Source organism: Cynoglossus semilaevis, chromosome 10 (genome assembly GCF_000523025.1).
Source record: "Cynoglossus semilaevis isolate Cse_v1.0 chromosome 10, Cse_v1.0, whole genome shotgun sequence".
Lineage (NCBI taxonomy): Eukaryota > Metazoa > Chordata > Actinopteri > Pleuronectiformes > Cynoglossidae > Cynoglossus > Cynoglossus semilaevis.
Window position 1 is genome coordinate 7,321,596 of NC_024316.1, and position 3,137 is coordinate 7,324,732.

Below are 3,137 nucleotides of genomic sequence, written 5' to 3' on the forward strand. Positions count from 1 at the left end.
GTTATATAAATTGACTGACCAATTACTCAGTCAAACATTTGCAGAGCCTTCACAGAAGGGAGTGTCGTGTATCTGAGGTCTAAGATGTTTCATTTTAATCTGGAATTATATTCCTTTTTTAAGATGTGATAATCCTATAATGTAGCAGGGAAGTCTTTGAGTCTGTCTGAACAATTAATAGTTGAGCAGAATGGTTGAACATTAATTTAGATGTTCAATAAAGAACACATACTGTACATGTAGTACCATCAGCTTCAGACAGGACGAAGGCAGGCATCAGATTGGCATCTGTATCTGATGAAAGATGTCGTACAGAAGATGCCCCCTCTCCCCCAACCTGCCATCCCCCCCATGGGCAACAGCAGGGATGTATATTATGCGTACTTGTACGTGTAAGAGAGTTGCTCTTTTTTGCGGGTGAAGACAGAGAGATGGGGGAGATGAAGTCAGCCGTGCAGTAAATAGCGTTGCCTGTCATTCCCTGATCTCCATGGAGATGTGCTCCGTCTGCACCTTGGCTCCGTGATGTCAGAGACACAGGAGAGCAGGAGGCTCCGCAGGGGCTGTGACAGTACACGCTTTAAAGAAGCGCCAGAGCAACAACCAGATTACACTGGTGTCACCACCACAGATAATCCTACAGTAGTACACAGGAGTACATCAGGTACTGCAATACTACAGCTGAAAGTAAACAGTGAATGAACACGAGCAAAAAAAGTGTTGTCATCAACATAAGGAGGAGAACGGGTTTTATTTGTACGTACTTCTGCACAGAAACACATGCCTAGGTGGTCTCTCTCTCTCACACACACACACACACACATATTGTCACACACACACACACACACACTCATTGTCACACAAAAAAAGAAGCATAACAGAAAAGATTTGACTGAAACAAATGCTTCTCCATGGCGTTCCATTTCTATGTACAACAGAGGACAACGAGGCTAAAAAGATCGATTATCAAAATAATGCTCTGTCCTTATTGGTTAACAGCTATTTAATGGTGCATATACAGTACATGTCATACAGACAGGGGGAACTGAAGGAATAATCCAGAATATTCAACTCTGCTACATATGCAAAAAGAACAAAAACTGTGCTTATACATAGTTACAAAACTGTGGGTCATCATAGGAACGGAGAGAGTACTGACGACAGAACGAAGCTTCCTTTGTTCATTAAACATAAGGCCACTATGGTAGACCACCGGCGACGTATACAGTAATAGTTCAAGAGTGAAGACAGACACTGGGTTTCTACATACGACACAATCACAAAGTGTTAAGGAACAAATCTACCAACGGTACTGCACACTTTCTCACAGGAGGCACGAGTGGAACTGACGGAGTTGAACTGCATTTTATTTTTAATAACAACTGTAGTGTAAACCTACTGCACAACCCTACAGAGTCAACATTTGGACCTGACTCACCCTGTAATAATGCATCGATTGCATACACCTAATGTCCAGTAATACTGATCCATGAACCTGTTTTTGTTTTTAGTTGTTTTTGTTAAATTCTCATATAGTTCAAGAATTTCCAAACCTGGTGTGGCCTGAGCTGCAGTTCAGACCACACTGATGTCTCAACCATTTCACAATCTGCACGTTGTCCCTTGGACTCTGTGTAAAAAAAGGCAGTGGCACGACAGAAGGCAGAGAGCGGGCGACGAACAAAGAACTCTGAAGCGTGTGTGGTGGATCAGGATCCCACAACGATTTCAAGTTTTCATCTAATCCTAGTTCACAGTCACAGTAGTTTACTGTATAAACTCATATTCACAAGTGTCTGAGTGTTTAGCACGTGACGTTCAGCGACATTTGTGGACATGAGAGCTAATGATGGCGGAGGTTTGTTTCTGTAGAGGCTTACAGCTGCAATTCTTTAAATAAACCAGTTGTCCAGTGTCTGTGTGGTTCCGTCAAATCTGACCATAGATCATTTATAAAAAGAATGGACCTAACCTAATTTTCGGTAGACGGCAGTGAAGCCCAGAAAAAAGACTGGAAATGCTGAGATGGCTTCAAACATATCTCTGAGGACGACAGACAGCACAGGTGTTTGTTGAGTTGGTTCATGTAGACCGTAAGCTTGTTGGCTAAATTGCTGAGCAACAAAAACACAAGAAAAACTAGAGTTTTTGGTCCAGATGGCTAAAAAAAAAAAAAAAAAAAAAAGAAGCATAACAGAAAACGGACACCGTTTATGAATGAGTGACGGTTGGCTACAGTCATGTTAGGGTTGGGCAGCCGCCTGTAAGTAGCTGCTAATGAATTATGACACTGTGTTAAATATGATTGGATTCACTGTAACTGACGTGCTGTCGTATCCAGACGCTCCGTTACCTGTAAGAGATGCCAGGAGACGTGTTGGTAACCAGTGAGTCCACAGGCGGATGAGTCCATGAGTTGATGACTGACTGACTCTGACTGAGTGATCGAATCCTGATTTGTCTGATTAAACCCTGTTTTATCATCTGTGTCCAACAACCACCGACAGAAACGTTCAGACAGGAGCCCACTGGGAAACACACTCTAAGGCCCATAAAGACAACCAAGGACATGTCCACCAAATCATACTGTCCAGTACGTTTGACAACAGCAGATCATGCAGTACATGCAAAACGCTCCGGGACATGTAGATGAGAGTTGTTTCGATGACTCTGCTTTTGCGGCAGATTTTCCACAGGGTTCCTGGATGTGGAGGACAACTGGTCCAGAATACAAAGAGTCACTTCTGCAGTTCACTGAGGACGGAAAGAAAAGCAGGGGACGGAGGTGGAGCTCTGCGCGGGGTGGACTGATCGTCATCAGGTCAGCGTGGTGACCTCAGGCTGAGTGTAGTTTCCAGTGGCAGCTAGGATGTCATTACAGCTGTCTGTACGGAGAGACAGAAGACAGAAAGACTGAAGACAGAGGACATTTCTGCTGCACAGAAGCTGGGACTGTCTGAAGCTTCTAAGACGTCCTGTGACTAAATGTTTTGATTTATATATACAGTGGTCCCTAACATATAATAATATATATATTAACCCTTTAGGTACTCTTTAGGAAGCATTGTGGGACGTGAAATATGGTAAAAAAAATTATATATATAGATATATATATATTTGTATATAGCCGCGATGCA

At 42.8% G+C, this 3,137-nt stretch overlaps 1 protein-coding gene across 1 annotated transcript in view; it reads right to left on the reverse strand.

Annotated features, from left to right (window-relative positions):
* Positions 1-883: 883 nt before the first annotated feature.
* kcnc4 (potassium voltage-gated channel, Shaw-related subfamily, member 4) overlaps positions 884-3,137 on the reverse strand; it is a 21,173-nt gene continuing 18,919 nt past the window's right edge. Inside the window, 1 exon segment of the mRNA XM_008318465.3 lies at positions 884-2,885. Within this exon segment, the coding sequence (XP_008316687.1) occupies positions 2,818-2,885 (68 nt within the window). The 3' untranslated portion in view covers positions 884-2,817.